The 15609-nt window shown below is 42.6% G+C and overlaps 1 protein-coding gene across 1 annotated transcript; it reads right to left on the reverse strand.

The window, feature by feature from the left end:
* Positions 1-1418: 1418 nt before the first annotated feature.
* LOC136308806 (kelch repeat and BTB domain-containing protein 6) lies at positions 1419-6264 on the reverse strand. The gene is made up of 2 exons (XM_066236536.1): positions 6142-6264; positions 1419-6051 (listed from the first exon to the last, which is right to left on the reverse strand). Exon 2 carries the CDS (start codon positions 5849-5851, stop codon positions 3824-3826), a length of 2028 nt encoding a protein of 675 aa, XP_066092633.1. The 5' UTR covers positions 5852-6051; positions 6142-6264; the 3' UTR covers positions 1419-3823.
* Positions 6265-15609: the final 9345 nt, after the last annotated feature.

Below are 15609 nucleotides of genomic sequence, written 5' to 3' on the forward strand. Positions count from 1 at the left end.
GGTTTCGAACCAGTGACCTCAGCATTCCAGGTCAACATTTTATCCACTGCACCACCACAGGCCAGGCCTGGCTGATTCTTGTATGTGCTCTAACCAGGGATTGAACCCACAACTTTGTTGTATGAGATGACAACAAAAAACTGCTTCTACCAACTCCCTCTGACCAACTGAGCAACACAGCCAGAGCCTCTATTTTATCTTCTTCAGATGATCTAAACAATATTCCTGATTGAGATATGGTAGTTCTAAGCAGCAATTTTGGCTTTGGAGGTTAAGAATATAAAAGTTTGACTCCATTAGAGATTGGTAATTCCCCATAGGAGAAAATATGTCTCAGATATAGATGAGATGTTATGCAAAATGTTTTTATTCTCCCTCTGCCTCAGACCATGTTGAGTATTCAAGGCTAAAGATGTGAGGAATGGAAGTTTGATGAAACAGACCTGGGTGATAGCCAGCTCAGAGTCAAGGAGGAAGTCCTTTCTATTCTGCATGAAACCTACTGCCTTCATGGTACTCTGAGGTTTGGCAGTTTTTGTGAATAGGATCTTTATTATTACCATTATTAAATTTTTTATATTACTATTAAATTAGTTTATATATATTGAACCCTCTCATTGGCTCTAAAAATATTTTCTTAGAATTCCACTGATAGTCACATTTTCTATAAATAATTCTGCCTCTTAATACTATCCTGTTTTATCAAATTTATTAAAGTAAGTGCTCCTTTAAAATTAGTTAGGCCTTAGCCAGATCAGTTGTTTAGTGTCATCCCAAATAGTCAAGATTGTGGGTTAAATCCTCGGTCAGAGCACAAACAAGAATCACTCTCTCTCTCCCTTTCTCCACAATCAAATAAGTTTTAAAACTTTTTAAATAAAATTAGAATAATGAAAAGGTTGTGGAAGTTTTAAAGTAGACATTGGGAAGAAGAGACTATCACAAGTATTCTTATCTTGGGTCTGATGAGCTTCAAAAGTGTCATAATTGAAAATATTAAATTAAGAATACTTGTCTTTTGAGGGAATGGATCAAAAGCTCTCCCCAGATTCTCAACAGTATCAGGTACAATTTTAAAATTCCAGCTCAACTAAAAATGATGAAGATTTATTATTATTTCATTCCAATCTTTTATTCACATATAGACAAACTAAATGCTAAATGAATTTCTACTCCATCCTTTTAGAAACTTTAATGCCACTTATCATTTGAACTAAGAAGAGCTCACAAATATTTGGGCTCTTTGAGCTTTTCAGACTACAGGAACAGATACAAAATAAAATAATTATTCTAAATCTTATAAATACAAACAATACTATACTATGTCCTGCAAACTACACTGTATTGAGAATTTGCTAAAAGATATGATAATTAATTGGAAAACTGAGATGAGGGTGCTTTTCTGTCACAAGGGGATTTCAACACTGCAAGTTATATTACTCACCGCACAAGCAAGGGCTGTAGTCAGCAGAAACACTGAACTAAAAAGTCAGAAAGTCTGGGTTTTTGTAACAGTTTTATTTGTACCTAGTCATATAGAAATCACTCATCTATAAAATAATAGTTAACATCTATTCCCTAATTCACAAATATATCACAAAACCAAAATTCTTTCCAAGAAAAGCTCTTGGTAAATGGAGATACTGCCATTTAGCTTTAGGCTTTAACTGAAATTTCAGGTTGAAAATGACAAACTGGAGAATTTGTCTTTTATAAACTGGCTGCATACCTCAGTTCTTCAGATGGATGACCTGGATGAAATCAGCACTGTCCTTTTTCAACATGAAAAACAAAAAGCTATCAAAAGTTACTGGTAAAGAAAAAGGTGGCCAAAAATAACACTACTGTGAAAGAGTTTTCTGTTAAATACAGTATTTATAACAACCCTGGTGTCAAAGGGAACAAAATATAGCCTTAGAGAACTAAAGGCATGTCTGATCTTTTGAAGGAACACATACTGCTAGGACAAGCACCTTATTTCACTAAAAATGTTAAACAGGAATGTTCGATAGAATCTTCAAATGACCAATAAAAATGACTCAGAAAACCTTTAAAAAAAACCCAAAAAAACATTGTCTGCTTCCTTCTCTTCAGTCCTTTTTTTCATTTTCATCCTATGGTATTTCATTCAAAAATCCAGTTTCCTTCCCATCTGAGAGAGCACACACCTTAGTCCTCTGCCACAGTGCAGGAAAGGTTTGCACTCTGTCACTAGCAAATACACACAGAAGACGAATTAACATGTTATTAAATGAAGACTTTGGAAGATAATTCTAATTAGGTACAGAAAATTTTATACACTCTAAGTACCTGGTCATTTATTATGTATATGAATAATGACAACCATATCTAATAAACCTCAAGAGGTAAGCATTTACATTTTCTTGTATTTAACAATGTTATTTTATGTGATTTAGTCACTATTTCTGGACTTTTCCTTAATACAGTCACAAAAACAAAAACTGGAGCATTGATTCACAGAAAAACACAGAACAGATACAAATACCCTAATAAAATAACCATGTATACCACTGTTTAGGGAAATATTTTAGACGAAATATACTTTCACTACTGGCCCCAAATGCCACCACCCACTTACATTATTTAACTGTAAACTTTTAATACAAAAATACCTTTAAGCTGATAATAACATTTAGTGACTTACAAAACTGACAGAATATTTCAGTGCTACACAAAACAGTTCTATACTTAAAACTTAAAATTGTAAAGTTCTTTGCTGGCACTTGATTTTATAGTTGGTAGAGACAATGACTACTAATATATAAAATACTGTTCTTAGCTTATACATATTTTCAAAACCAATATTACCTCACAAAACAGTAAAGAATAATCACATCTTGCTAACAATCCTTCTAAGATGAACAGCAAAACTACAGAGCCAAAATAGTTTAAGAATACAATAACTTTTCAAGACAATGGATAAAAATTTATACAATCATGTCCAGTGAGAAAAAGGGTTATTCCTCTGATTCAATGAAACATATATCAAGTATAGATAAAAAACATGAACCTACAAAGCAAGTTACATGGTTTTTTGTTTTTTAAAGCTTTGTAGATGATTGGTGACACTGCTAGAATGGAATTCTTTTTTGATGGAAAACTGGTCACTACTTGCAAATACACATTTTATATTATAAATTTAAAACTAAGATTTCTTTTCAAACAGTAGAATCCTGGGTGGTTTTTTGTTGTTTTGTTTTTACTATCAGTGAGCTTATAGCCATTCTGTACAGTATTACATTCAGTCATATTATAAATCACCATTCAGCCACATTAAACATATATGCATTTTTTTCTTCACGAAAGGGGAGGAAACTAAACTAAAACTTTGTAAACTATATTTAAGTTACAACACATTTTGTAAAAACCCACTAGTTTAAAGTTTTGGAACTGTACTACACGGTTTTGAAGGAAAATACTTTCAAAACCCTATCTAGTAATTCCTGTCCAGTCAGTGTTCTATTATAAAAATTAAAATTCTAGTTACTGTACTTGTGGCACTAAACAGAATGTAAGGCAAAATTAGCATAATCAAACAAAAACATACTAAACAATCAAATCAATACTGGACTTCTAGAACAGTAAATTATTAAATAGGTTCATTTTTTGAAGTGCTTCAATTCTATAACATTAAATTATATTAGTATTTCAAATGATACCCTTTCTAACAAAACCTGAAGTTAATCAGCCTTTTTTTTTTCCAGTAAAGGGAAAGGGTATTTCTTTAAAATACTTTCCAAAGCAGTAAAAAGACCTTAGTGTTTCAACCTATCTGGAACAAATTCTGCTGATCCTGTGCATTTCACTGAGGTGCCACCTGCACCCACAAATCATCATCAGATAAAGAACTTGAAGTTCCCGACTCTGAATCCAACTCACTGAATCCACCTAAATCCCATTCAGTACTAGATTCACTTGGTATCTCCTCTTCCTCAGTGAGGAAACTCTGACCAGACTCCAGGCAGGAAGGATAAACACGAGCTGAGAGGCAAAAAAAGTTAGAATCAAATTGGAAGAGGCCTAATGTGGTACCTATATTAATCCACTGGTCTCCGCTAACGTCATATTCATACACAGTCACTCTGTTCTTTTTCCACTGTGGGGTGCGTGAGGTGATCAGCAACAATTTTTGGCCATGATTGATGATCCGGTAGTTGCTGGTTTCTGACACCAAAGGAATATTATTAATCTGCCTCCACTCGCCTCTGACTGGATTGTAGACCTTCATGACTGGGATGTCACAGATACAATAGATCTCATCATTGAAGACACAGGCTTCTTGAAAGTCATGGCGCTTAAGAGAAACACACTTCAGCCACATATTATGGCTAGGATCATAGCAGAACATGCGCTTACTGTTGAGAGCATAAAGATAGTTTTGAATTACCATTAAGTCAAAAGAGATAAAAGAATGGGGTAGTGGAGCCACCAGTGCCCACTGATTCCTCTGAACACTGTAGCATTCCACTTCCTTCAATTTAAGTCCAGTAATAGGGTCTCGCCCACCCAAGATGTAAATGTAGCCATTGAGGTACGCCACATCCATGCCCTCACGACAGAGCAAGCGATCTGCAAGTTGCTGCCAACTATTCTGGGCTGCTTTATACACCCAGAGGTCTTTCCTGGGCTGGGCAGCTAGGTAGATGTCATGGTCTGGAGAGATGCATACAGCTAAGGTGGTTACAGTCCTAGTGTGAGCAAGGCAGGTCAAAGGTGACGGCACTTTGTAAATATCGCCAGAGTAAGGGTCACAGCACAGAAAGGGATCTCTAGGGTGACCAAAGAAGATCACCATCTTCTTGGCACACACACCCAGCCTCTGGGGTGGATTTTCTGCTGCGGAGACAACAGAGCTGCAACTGTTGTCGCTGCTGTTGCTGCACTCTGGCTTTGGCACCACAGACTTGTACAATTTGTCACCGTATCGCATTTGCAGGGCCCCTTCAATAAGGTCCAGACAGTACTTGTTCACAGTGGAGTTGGTTAGCAGCCCTTTCAGGTAATCCTGATCTTCATCAGTGAAATGTGTCCAGCGGACACACTTGAAGACTTCCGCAGCACTGGGACCCCGCTCCTTGGGAGCTGCCTCCAACCACTGCACAGCCACGTGACACACCATCTGCTCGTGCTCTATGTTTAGACTATCCAGGCGCAGAACAGTCAGCAGCTGGGCCAGGGTCAGATCGGCCAGAGTCTCCTCCCGAATGGGACCCATTTGGCTGAGCTGTTTGAAGTTGTGCGCTATAAAGGACTGGGCCTGTGATCGCAGCTTGCGATGGCCGAAGGCATCCGCAAATTTGAAGATGGCAGTGCAGTTGGCCAGGTCAAGGCGGCGGGCTAAGAAGGAGGCACAGGCTTCCCGCACATACTCGAGCTGTAGCATGTCAGAGGCTGCGTAAAGACGCTCCACGTTGGCTTCACTCAGGGACACGTGACCTGTATAGCAGTATTCGACCAACACCTCGAAGGACTCGGCATCCACATCGTGCATGGTCACATTCGCCTGCTGGCTCTCGTACATGCCGCCGGTGAACATGCTCTTGAAGTAGGGACAAGCAGCAGCCAGCACGTTACGGTTGCAAGGGAAGATACGGCCTGTGCCAGGCCCACTGCCAGGCGTCACCACCTCGATGGTCACGTCACAGAGCAGCCCTGAATCATAGAAGGACTTGAGCTGTGCCAGCAGGGCGGTAGAATGGGCTGAGTCCTTCAGCTCTTCCGGGCCCGTGAAAAAAGCTGAAACTGTGGGCCTGTGAATCCTTTTGGCCCGTTTCCCACCACGGGGACTGGCGAGGCGGCGAGAGCGGGGAGCGTCTTCCCGGGACTGCATGGTGGAGATGGCGGTGGCTGCCGCGGGCGAGAGCAGGTGCCGCGGGCGAGAGCAGGTGCCGAGGGCGAGAGCAGGTGGCGAGGGCAAGAGCAGGTGCGGAGGGCGAGAGCAGGTGCCGAGGCCGAGAACGGGTGCTAGGCTAGGACCAGGTTCCGGCTTCTTCTCACCGTGCTATCACGGGTACAAAGATAACGGCGTCTCTGGAGAGAAAGCAGCACAAGTTCATTTATTTAATTCAGCCCTGTGCCAAGGTGCCACCTGCCTTTATCGTGTAGACCGTGCCGACTCACCCTTTTCTGGTTCCACACCCTTTCTTCCTCACCGAAACCTCTGGCTAAAACCGAGAGAATCGCCGGCACCACCGCTGCCGCCGCCGCCGCCACCACAGCGCTGGCAGAACCGCTAGGTGTCCAGGCAAACTACGTCGCCCAGGCGGCCTTTCGCGCCTTGAGGCATGCCGGGCCCTCCAGACTCACGGGCATAGGCAGATGGACAGAAGCCGCTTTGCATGTTGGGAGCAGTAGTTTCCATAGTATCGCGAGATTTATCAGCCGTTCATTGTTTCAGCTCACTAAATTAAAAATAGTTCTACCGGATTCGGTGTGATGGGGGAACTTTGAGTTTAGAATCCGAATTAGGCACCCGTTCCAGTATTAATCAATTGTTTGAATTATTTCTCATGTCATTATTTTAAGGTTAAATGAGATAAACTGCGTAGGATACATAGGGTTCTCTAATTACATATATTTTATTGGTAAAATCAAGTGATTACGCACCAAGTGATTATGCAGTACGTGTCATCTAAAGTTTCAATGTTTTAGCTTTCCCGTTAGAATTTATGAAAAATGAAGTACACACTCATTTGTAATCATCAGTCTGTAGGAAAGTTTTTATATTTATTTTTAAAGTAATATTTGTTTTAATTGAGGAGAGAGAGTTTGCAGTTCCATCTGTTTACCCATTCATTGGTTGATTCTTTCATGTTCCCTGACTGGGAGGATGGAATCCACAACCTTGATTATCCAGCGGATTCTAACCAACTGAGCTACCCTGCCAGGACATAGGAAAAAATTTAAAACCTTGTGTGTTTCGCAGAGCGCTTTTAAAGCTTTATTTACTTTTTTAATAATAAATTTTATTGTTAAAATTAGTTATAGGTTTGCTGGAAAGTCCAGCAGAAAGTTACAAGGAATCCCCATGTGCTTTCATCCCCTCAGTTTCCTCTATTACTAATAGCTTGCATTAGTGTATGCATTTATTGCAAGTAATAAACTTATACTGATATATTATTAGTTAAAGCATATAATTTATATTAGGGTTCACTCTTTGTTGTACAGTTCTATGGGTTTTGAAAAATATATGTCATGTATCTACCATTGCAGTATTCTACAGAACAGTCTCACTGCTCTAAAAATCCTGTGTTGGAGAAGTGTTCGTGATCTTGCTTCCCAGCAAGTTTGGCCTAAATAAACTCATATAATAATTCAAATAAAACAAAACAGAAAACATCCTCTGTGTTCAATCTATTTATGCTTCCTCTTTCCTATTTGTCCCCACCCACTGGGGGCCACTGCTTTTCTTACTGCCTCTGTAGTTTTGCTTCTTTCAGCATGTTACATAGTTGAAACCATAGTTTGTAGTCTTTTAAAATATCTTCTTTCACTTAGCAACATTCATTTCAGGTTCTCCTCATGTCTTTTCATGGCTTGATAGCTCATTTATCCTTGTTGGTGAATAATATGCCATTGTATACTACTGTTTACTTATCCATTCACCTACTAAATGAAATTTCATTTGCTTTGAATTTTTTTTTTAAGTGAAAGTGAGAGAGACAGGCAGGGATAGATGGACAGGAAGGGGGAGAGATAAGCATCAACTCAATAGTTGCAGCACCTTACTTGTTCATTGATTGCTTTCTCATATGTGCCTTGACCGTGAGGCTTCAGATGAGCCAGTGACCCCTTGCTCAAGCCAGTGACATTGGGTTCAAGCCAATGATCCCACATTCAAGCCAGGGAGTGCATGCTCAAGCCAGCAACCTCGGGGTTTTGAACCTGGATCCTCAGCATCTCAGGCCAATATTCTATCCATTGTGCCACCACCTGGTCAAGCTTGCTTTGAATATTTTTAGTTGTGAATAAATCTATAAACACTAATGTGCTGGTATTTTTGTGGACATAAAGTTTCAACTCGTTTTGAGGCTAGCTATTGTTTAAACTTAGTATTATAGGACACTCTAAATCCACTTCTCCAGTGTCTTCAAAATTCTCACTAAGTATATGCTTCCCCATTAAGGTCAAAATTCAGATCATTACTTCCAAAAAATGGCAGGATTTTATGGAGGACAACTTACAACTCCAGTGGCCCATTTGGGACACTTGGAATTTCCCTAAGCCTCTCTATTTATAAGATGTCCTCAAATCTCCATTCTCTAAGATCCCTTCTCAGCTTATTTTGCTTGGTATAGGAAGGCTGAAAATATAATAGCTCCAGTCTACCTCAAACTTTATAGTCTCTTAAAGACTGTCCCTTTTACCATCAGTCCACAGTCTCAGGACTCTGTCCCCATCCAGAACTCAACATATAACCAACTGAGCCTTGTCTCCACTCACTATTCCTGCTTTTGTTGTGGATTCTCTTTTCCTTTCTTCAGTCTCTATTATTCCCTTTTATCCCTCCCTGCCTCCATGAAACTACTTTGCTCAAAAATCCCAATAATAAGACCCTTATTATTGATCCTTCATAACCTGTGAGGGAAGGTCCATGATCTGAGACCCACCTAAGCAGGTGTTCATCAACCCTTGATCTCACCCAGATTTACATTTTATGGAGGTCCGGAGGCCTTTCCAGACCTCCATAAAAATAAAGAAGGATCTAGTTATCAAGTCAGATTGATTCTTGGGGTATATTTTCTTGGGATCCATGAGTTATAACAATTTGTGCTACTACTAGTGGGTTCCAGAGATGCCACTTTATTGTTTGAAAAGTCACATGGACCACTATTCAAGAGGGCCTTCAAAGAAATCAGAACATCTTGAGGCTTACATATAGGCTAACACCATAGGGGAAAGGCCTTCTACAAGCCCCCCTCCCTGTCTTCCTTCAAAAATTGATTGGTCAGGCCCTGGCCGGTTGGCTCAGTGGTAGAGCGTCGGCCTGGCGTGCAGAAGTCCCGGGTTCGATTCCCGGCCGGGGCACACAGGAGAAGCGCCCATCTGCTTCTCCACCTCCCCCCTCTCCTTCCTCTCTGTCTCTCTCTTCCCCTCCCGCAGCCGAGGCTCCATTGGAGCAAAGATGGCCCCGGCGCTGGGGATGGCTCCTTGGCCTCTGCCCCAGGCGCTAGAGTGGCTCTGGTCGCAACAGGGCGACGCCCCGGAGGGGCAGAGCATCGGCCCCTGGTGGGCAGAGCGTCGCCCCCTGGTGGGCGTGCCGGGTGGATCCCGGTCGGGCGCATGCAGGAGTCTGTCTGACTGTCTATTCCCGTTTCCAGCTTCAGAAAAATACAAAAAAAAAAAAAAAAAAAATTGATTGGTTAGCCCTGTGGGTAGCTCAATTGGTCAGATGTCATCCCAGTACACCAAGGCTGTGAATTTGACCTGGTTAAATAGAACAACAAATCAGTGTTTCTTTCTCTCTCTCTCTCTCTCCCTCTAAAATAAAAAAAATAAAAAAATTTCAAGTGATTGGCTAAAGTAAAAGATTGCAGAATACAAAGAGATAAATCTTTCTGTAACCATAGAAACAGTTTAGAAAATGTTTGGTAGGACTACTCTGGTCTCAGTCTAAATGGCTGAACCCTTTCCACCTTAGTCACTAGCTTCATTAAGACTATGACCAGAAATTAGAGAGATTATTTAAAACATATTGTGAATTAGTGAGGTGATATCTCTCTCAACTACATACACTAGTTCAGCATCACAAGGACTTTGTTGTAGAAAAGGTCAAATCAAAACAATGCAAACTTGCCTGACCAAGTGGTGGTGCAGTGGATAGAGCATTGGCCTGGGAAACTGAGGACCCAGGCTTGAAACCCCAAGGTTGACTGACTTGAGCTTTGAATCATAGACATGACCCCATGGTTACTGGCTTGAAGCTCAAGGTCACTGGCTTGAGCAAGGGGTCACTGACTCAGCTGGAGCCCCCCAGTCAAGGCACACATGAGAAAGCAATGAATGAACAACTAAGATGCCGCAACTATGAGTTGATGCCTTTCGTCTCTCTCTCTTCCTGTCTGTCTGTCTGTCTCTCACTAAAAAAACAAAAACAATGCAAACTCAAGACTTTAAAACTTAATTTGAAGGAAACAATCCAGGACAATCTGCTCCCTCCATAACTTCCATAGATAGAGCTAATTACAGATATTGTAAAGAAAAGGAATGTAAGACTTGGTATTAACCAGCCTCAAAATGGAAAAGTGAATAAAAGACCAAAAATCCATCTCTTTTTTTTTTTTAGCGAGAGAGACAGACAGCCTTGATGGGTGGTGGTGGTGGTGGTGATGGCTCCAGCCAAGCCAGCTGCCATGGGGTCATGTCTATGGTCCCATGCTCAAGCTGGTGAGCCAATGCTCAAGCCGGGTTACCTTAGGGTCTCTGTATCCCAGGCCGACACTGTATCCACGGCAACACTGCCTGGTCAGGCTAAATCTCTTTTTGCCTCCCTAGTACCTCTCACTACACAGCGTAGCTTTCTGCTTAGCTCCACTATCCCAGTGATCTTTCTGGGAAGAGATTTATTTCCTGTAAGAATATCAGTATTTTTTTCTCTCCCAAGTGCCTCACCCTTGAAGCCCCTAACTCCACACATATGTACCTTTTCTCTTTTATGATTCTCATTGAGCATCAGACTTTTCTTGCTCCTATAAAAAAAAATTACAAGTACAAACTATGTAAAATACACGACTCCCTCTGGGCTGCCCACTCCACTGACATAAGCCAAACCTGAGAATCTCTTGAAGTAGAAATTGACCCTTTCACGAAACTCCCAAGATTATCATAACATACTTAAAATTAGAAGTCCTCTGGCCCCGGCCGGGTAGCTCAGTTGGTTAGAGCATTGTCCTGATATGACAAGATTGCGGATGGCCCTGGTCAGTTGGCTCAGTGGTGGAGCATCGGCCTGGCGTGCAGGGGTCCTGGGTTCGATTCCCGGCCAGGGCACACAGGAGGGGCGCCCATCTGCTTCTCCACCCCTCCCCCTCTCCTTCCTCTCTGTCTCTCTCTTCCCCTTCCGCAGCTAAGGCTCCATTGGAGCAGGGATGGCCCGGGCGCTGGGGATGGCTCTGTGGCCTCTGCTTCGGGCGCTGGAATGGCTCTGGTCGCAGCATAGAGATGCCCAGGATGGGCAGAGCATCGCCCCCTGGTGGGCAGAGCATCGCCCCTGGTGGGCGTGCCGGGTGGATCCCGGTTGGGCGCATGCGGGAGTCTGTCTGACTGTCTCTCCCCATTTCCAGCTTTAGAGAAGTACAGATAAAAAAAAAAAAAAAAAAAAAAAGATAAAAAAAAAAAAGATTGCGGTTTCAATCCCCAGCCAGGGCACATAGAAGAATCAACCAATGATTGCTTGAATAAGTGGAACAACAAATCAATGTTTCTCTCTCTCTCTCTGAAGTCAATTAAAAAAAAAAAAAAAAACCTCCAAATTTTCAACCTTATCAACACATCCTGTAATACTCTGACCCCCATAGTAAATAATCCCAATGACAAGAGATATTGACTAGTCCAACACTTGCAAGCAATAAAATATTAATAGTTAAACACAGGTTTCCTCTAGTTCCTAATCCAAGTACCATCCTGGCTTATATCCCATCCAACACCACTCACTTATGTCCTGGGTTTTGTTTTTGTTTTGTTTTTTTCCAGTATACCCCTTCACCTTTACTCACAATATTCTTTTTGCTATCACATGGAAAAATCAACAACGCACATAGATTGCCATTCCTCAAGGGTTTATCACCATGCCTTACAGGTTAATTATTTCTCTAGGACCCTAAACGCAAACCTGAGAAATTTAATCTTGCCCTGCAACTTTTTCCGTTTCTAGTATGTAGATGACCTTCCTCTCTGCTTACTTCACTTTGACAACTCAGGTGCTCCAAGTTTTTGCCCACAACAGACATAAAGTTTCTAAAAGCAAAATGCAATTATTCAATATTTAGCCCCCCTCGAGAGCAATATCTAAAATATGTTGTCTCGCTTGAAGGGAAGAATTTGTCCCCTAAATGTGTTAACAACATTATCAGTTCCCCCTTCCCTAAGAACAAGAGACAACTCTGAGAGTTTGTAGGGTTAGTTGGCTACTTCTGGGACTGGATCCCTAGCCTTCATTACTCCCTTTCCCTATAAGCCTGGACTAAGGAAACACCAGAGATCCCTTAACTGGGGCTGTCCTCCCATGTCTGCATTTCAGAACCTGAAAAATTCTCTGTGCTCATTCATCTCTTGCTTTTGGACTTGCCCAATTACTCATCATCCTTTTCCCTTTTTATAACAAAAAAAAGAAAGATATGCATATTCTTGTTTTCAGGATGGTTAGAAGCTATTCTCTGCAAACAAGTTACCACCACAATTGTAGCTAAACTGCTACCAGAAAGAATTTTCCTCACTTGGGGATCCCTTTGTTCCTTTCTTGTGATAGAGGACTTCACTTCACAGCCTAAAATGTTACTATCTTTACCACCCTCAATCCTCTGGAAAAATGAAACAGGCAAACAATCTCTTAAAATCAAACTCACCAAGCTCTCTAAGGAGTTCAACATGCCCAAACCCTTGCACTGAGCCTTGGTGTCGCCTGAATCATCTACCTCCAGTCGTTTCTTATGGAATTATACTGGCAGGCCAATAAGGATTCCTTACTTCCTCTGGTCCTTAGGTGACCCTAATTGTATCTATGCCAACAGCTATCCTTATTAAAGTATTAACTGCAAAAATCTTATTAAATACACTCATGTATATCATCAACAGGTGAAGTTTCCTATCCCACGCAGCCCTTACTTGATCTTCAAACTGGAGAGCTAATCCACTGGAAAAGATACCACCAAAAGACCAGTCTTAAATGCAAGTGCCAGGGATCTTACACTGTGTCCTAACCACCAATACTGCTACAAAACTGAAGGGGTACAACACGTACTTTATGTTTCATGATTTAAAAATGTAAAACAATTCTGGTTTTGCATGTAAGGAGCTTGCAAGTCAGTACTCTGTGCTAACAACAAGTACAAAGTTGAATGGACTGAAAATCAACAACTCTTCTTGAATCTGGAGGAAAGGGGAAGACAGAGACAAACAGCTGGAGATTGGAGAGACTGACCAGGAACACAGGGAGTGACGTCTTACCGGAGCAGAGGCCGGAGGGCAGAAACTGCTGCAGGGACTCCGGCCAAGGTAGGAGAACCTGAAACACACTGGACGATTTGTTGGAGGCTCAGTGTGGACAACTCTAGAGTTAAAAATTCCAGAGGACCCAGTCACGGAGGGGCCCCGTGATATTGTGAGAGATTTACCTGCAGGAGCTTGACAAGTTTTTGCAGTAAAAGTGTGAGAAAAAAAATCCTCATACTTCTGAAGAGAGGGAGGAAAGAAACTGTTTTCAAATACACCAGAGCATTCTGTTCTTAACAAGGACTGCCCTCAGGAGAAACTAGTTAACCAGAGCTTAACGTACTGGGGTCTTATCAGAACCTAACTGATTTAAAGAAAGAGTAATACCCAACTCTACTCAGCTCTAGCCTTCCCAGTGGAAGAAGGAAAATAGCAACTCCAGCCCTCTCTATCCCAATTCTACCCCACCCGTGAGGAAAGAAAATAAAAACACTTTTAAAGCTAACAGTTCAGGGGCATAGTTTTACTAAAAGATGGCAAAATAAAGATAGAATAATGGAACAATTTCCCCTCCCCCACATCTTACCACCACATTACTAGAGGCCTATTTACAGCAGTTCCTTTTACTGAGTACCTCACACCCAGCTATCAAGAAAAAATTAAAAGGCAAAACGCACACTTTGAAAGTACAGAGCAAGCATCAGAACCAGGCATGGAAGGGATGTTGGAATTATCAGACCAGGAATTGAAAACAACTATAAATAATAAGCTAAGGACTCTAAGGATAAGGTAGACAGCATGCAAGAACTGATAAGCACTGTCAGCACGGAAATGGAAGGCCTGAAAAAGAACCAGAAATGAATGATAGAGATTCTGGTTCAAGATGGCGACACAGGCCTGACCAGGATAGAGCAATGCACAGCAGATAGAGCATTGAACCGGAAAGGAGAGGACCCAGGTTTGAAACCCTGAGGTCGCTGGCTTGAGCATGGGCTCATTCAGCTTGAGTGCCGCTCACCAGCTTGAGGGTGGGGTCACTGGCTTGAGCATGGGATCATAGACATGATCCCATGGTCACTGGCTTGAAGTCCAAGGTCTCTGGCTTCAGTCCAAGGTTGCTGGCTTGGCAGTGGGTCACTTGCTCTGTTGGAGTCCCTCGGTCAAGGCACATATGACAAAGCAATCAATGAACGGCTAAAGTGCTGCAACGAAGAATTAATGCTTCCCATCTCTTTCCCTTCCTGTCTGTCTGTCTCTGTCAAAAATAAAAAAGATGGCGACACAGGAAGATCCTTAACTTCCCTTTTCCCATGGACATACTAAATTTACATCTCTATATGGAACAATTTCCTCTGAAAAAGAAATTCAAAACTGGTGGGCCAACCTCTTCACATTAGGCAAATGAAAGAGAAACCACATCAATGTGGGCGGGAAAGGTTCAGACACAATCTGGCCAGAAATCCCACCTCTGGTGCTGGGATTCACAATGGGAGGGAACTCGACACCTGGAGCTTCCCCCTGAGCAGTGAGGGGTTTGTAACCCACAATGGGCACCCTCAACTTTTAAGACCAGCAACTGAGCCCCCAGAACACCTAGCTTAACCCACAAGACCTGTGGGGCTGAGAAAGGGTCCTTAAAGCGCTCAGGGTACAGACTCAACCCGCCCCAGGGTGCAGCACAGAAGCAGCCCTTTGGGAAGTGCCCAGGCTTTATGTGACAGCGCTGGTCTGAGGGGCAGGGGCCTGCTGGGAAGCTCTCCCGGAATGGGACTGGTGGGGGCCATCTTACCACTCTCCCCCTGCCTTGCAAAAGCCAGCAGGCCCAATTTCCCTGCTTTCCACTGGGTGTCAGATTTGTACTCCCGCTGTCAGGCCCTGTTTTCTGTGCTCTCTGCCTTGCTAGAGCCAGTGGTCACCATTTTTTCCCTTTTCTTTCTCCTTTTTTATCTCTTTTTTCCTTCTTTCTCTTTCTCTTTACAGCAGGTGCCATCTTTGCAGTCTCCCTCTGCTACACCGCCCCAAAGTGCCAGTATCTCCCAACGGAGGAACTTCTACATGAGTATGATGACCTGGTTTTTGTGGCTGCCACCTAGGGGATGCCTTTTCATCACCTGACTATGGAAGCCAGAGGGGCCCTCATTCCTGGGTCCCACGGAACCGTAACAATTAGAGAGACCGTACTTGGCAGACTGCCCCTCGCAGGGCACAGCAAAGACAGCAGACTAAAGCACACAGTCTAGGAGCTCAGACCTAGGGGTCAGGCTTCCTGTCTGGCATACTTATAGATACCTTATAAGTACATGCTCTCAGGAGACAAAGACCAATGGATACAATCTTCGGCTCTCCCTCTGCCTCACTCCAGTTCATTGGTATCATCCAGAAAGGATGGTGTGGTGCCCTGGTATTTGTGGCTGCTGCCCAGGGCCATCTCTACATCAC

Source organism: Saccopteryx bilineata, chromosome 6 (assembly GCF_036850765.1).
Source record: "Saccopteryx bilineata isolate mSacBil1 chromosome 6, mSacBil1_pri_phased_curated, whole genome shotgun sequence".
NCBI classification, from domain to species: Eukaryota; Metazoa; Chordata; class Mammalia; order Chiroptera; family Emballonuridae; genus Saccopteryx; species Saccopteryx bilineata.

What these genes read in the sequence shown, in the direction of transcription:
- LOC136308806 (XM_066236536.1), bottom strand. Translation starts at nt 5,851, where the DNA reads ATGCAGTCCCGGGAAGACGCTCCCCGCTCTCGCCGCCTCGCCAGTCCC.